Raw genomic sequence first — 1,794 nt, forward strand, 5'->3', positions numbered from 1 at the left:
TGATCTTTCTACTACTATCGCAGATAAGCATTTGAGTTGGCAAGGGAAAATGAAAATCATTCTAGGTGATACATCTATAATCTAATTTTTCTACTGTATTTCTCCCTTAAACTATTTATTTGGAATATTTAGTAATGATCGTTAATCTGTATGCAGAAGAAGAACTTTTTTCCTTCCAGACCAAAACTATACTATCCTTGTCATAATAAATTAATGAAAACCTCAACTTTTGACCATCTATGTTGATCACACTAGTTTGGACTATTTCTTTTCTAAGCATACTATTAGTACTAACTATGTATTAGGCAAAGCCTTAAGTACAAGGGCTACAAATATAACTTTGATTATTAGCATTTTGTCATTGACACCCCAAATAACATCATAACTTCATAAGAAAAGACAGCATTGAATTTTTTTTATATATAGTTTTGTTTCTCCCATCAGCACAAAATAAGATAATTCTTATTATAACAACAGGTGTTGGAATTGCAGCAATGGTAGCATTGCTGATGTGCATCATAATTTGTTGGTATAAAGGCGAGTCATTGATACTACAAGTGAAGTTTCTGTTTAAGACAAAGAATGATATAAACATTGAAGCATTTTTAAAAGACCATGGAGCTCTAGTGCAAAAAAGATATAAATTTTCAGAAATAAAGAAAATAACAAATTCATTCAAAATTAAACTTGGTCAAGGGGGTTTCGGTGCTGTGTACAAAGGAAAGCTAGTGAATGGTTCCCTTGTGGCAGTGAAGATGCTAAATGCATCAAAAGGAAATGGTGAAGAATTTATTAATGAGGTTACTAGTATTACTAGAACCTCACATGTTAATGTTGTTACCCTTCTTGGATTTTGTTTTGAAGGTTGCAATAAAGCTCTCATATATGAATTTATGTCTAATGGTTCCCTTGACAAATTTATTTACAATAAGGGACCTGAAACCATTGCATCTTTGAGTTGGGATAATTTCTATCAAATTGCCAAAGGGATAGCTCGAGGTTTGGAGTATTTGCATAGGGGATGTAATACCCGGATTTTACATTTTGATATAAAACCACATAACATTCTTTTAGATGAAAATTTATGTCCAAAGATTTCAGATTTTGGACTTGCAAAGCTCTGTCTCGAGAAAGAGAGCACTATATTCATGTCAAATGCAAGAGGAACAGTCGGATATGTAGCTCCAGAAGTATGGAATAGACAATTTGGAGGAGTTTCACACAAGTCTGATGTTTATAGTTATGGAATGATGCTTTTAGAGATGGTCGGAGTGAGAAACAATATTGATGTTAACACAAATCAAACTAGCGAGTATTTTCCAGATTGGATATACAATAAGCTAGAAAAGGAGAGTGATTTGAGACCTGACATAGTGATGGCCATTGAAGAAAATGAGATTGCAAAAGGAATGACCATTGTTGGTTTATGGTGCATTCAAACATTGCCAAATGATCGACCAACAATGAGTAGAGTGATTGAAATGTTGGAAGGTAGCATGAATGTCCTTGAAATACCACCAAAACCTTTGGTTTCTTCTCCTACTAGATCATTATTGGAATCTTCAACTTCTTGAAATTTGGATCTATAAGTATATTTCAAGTTAACTTTTCATTTTGTAAAAAAATGAAAAAGGTATGTTCTTCATAATATTTTTTTGTGTACTTTCTAGATATTAAGCAATTAGATTACATATATGTGATTCAAATACCAATGTGATCTATGTGGATAAGTTAAGGCTGAAGAAGTGTAAAAGGTTGTTTTGTCATTGATTTTTATGAAGTTCATTTTTACTA

At 32.2% G+C, this 1,794-nt stretch overlaps 1 protein-coding gene across 1 annotated transcript; it reads left to right on the forward strand.

The window, feature by feature from the left end:
• Positions 1-683: 683 nt before the first annotated feature.
• LOC25496804 (LEAF RUST 10 DISEASE-RESISTANCE LOCUS RECEPTOR-LIKE PROTEIN KINASE-like 2.5) lies at positions 684-1,794 on the forward strand (the record flags this gene model as incomplete). The annotated part of the gene is made up of 1 exon (XM_013597507.3): positions 684-1,794. A coding segment is annotated over one exon (891 nt), but the record flags the coding sequence as incomplete, so codon positions are not given.

This window comes from Medicago truncatula, chromosome 6 (genome assembly GCF_003473485.1).
Source record: "Medicago truncatula cultivar Jemalong A17 chromosome 6, MtrunA17r5.0-ANR, whole genome shotgun sequence".
Lineage (NCBI taxonomy): Eukaryota > Viridiplantae > Streptophyta > Magnoliopsida > Fabales > Fabaceae > Medicago > Medicago truncatula.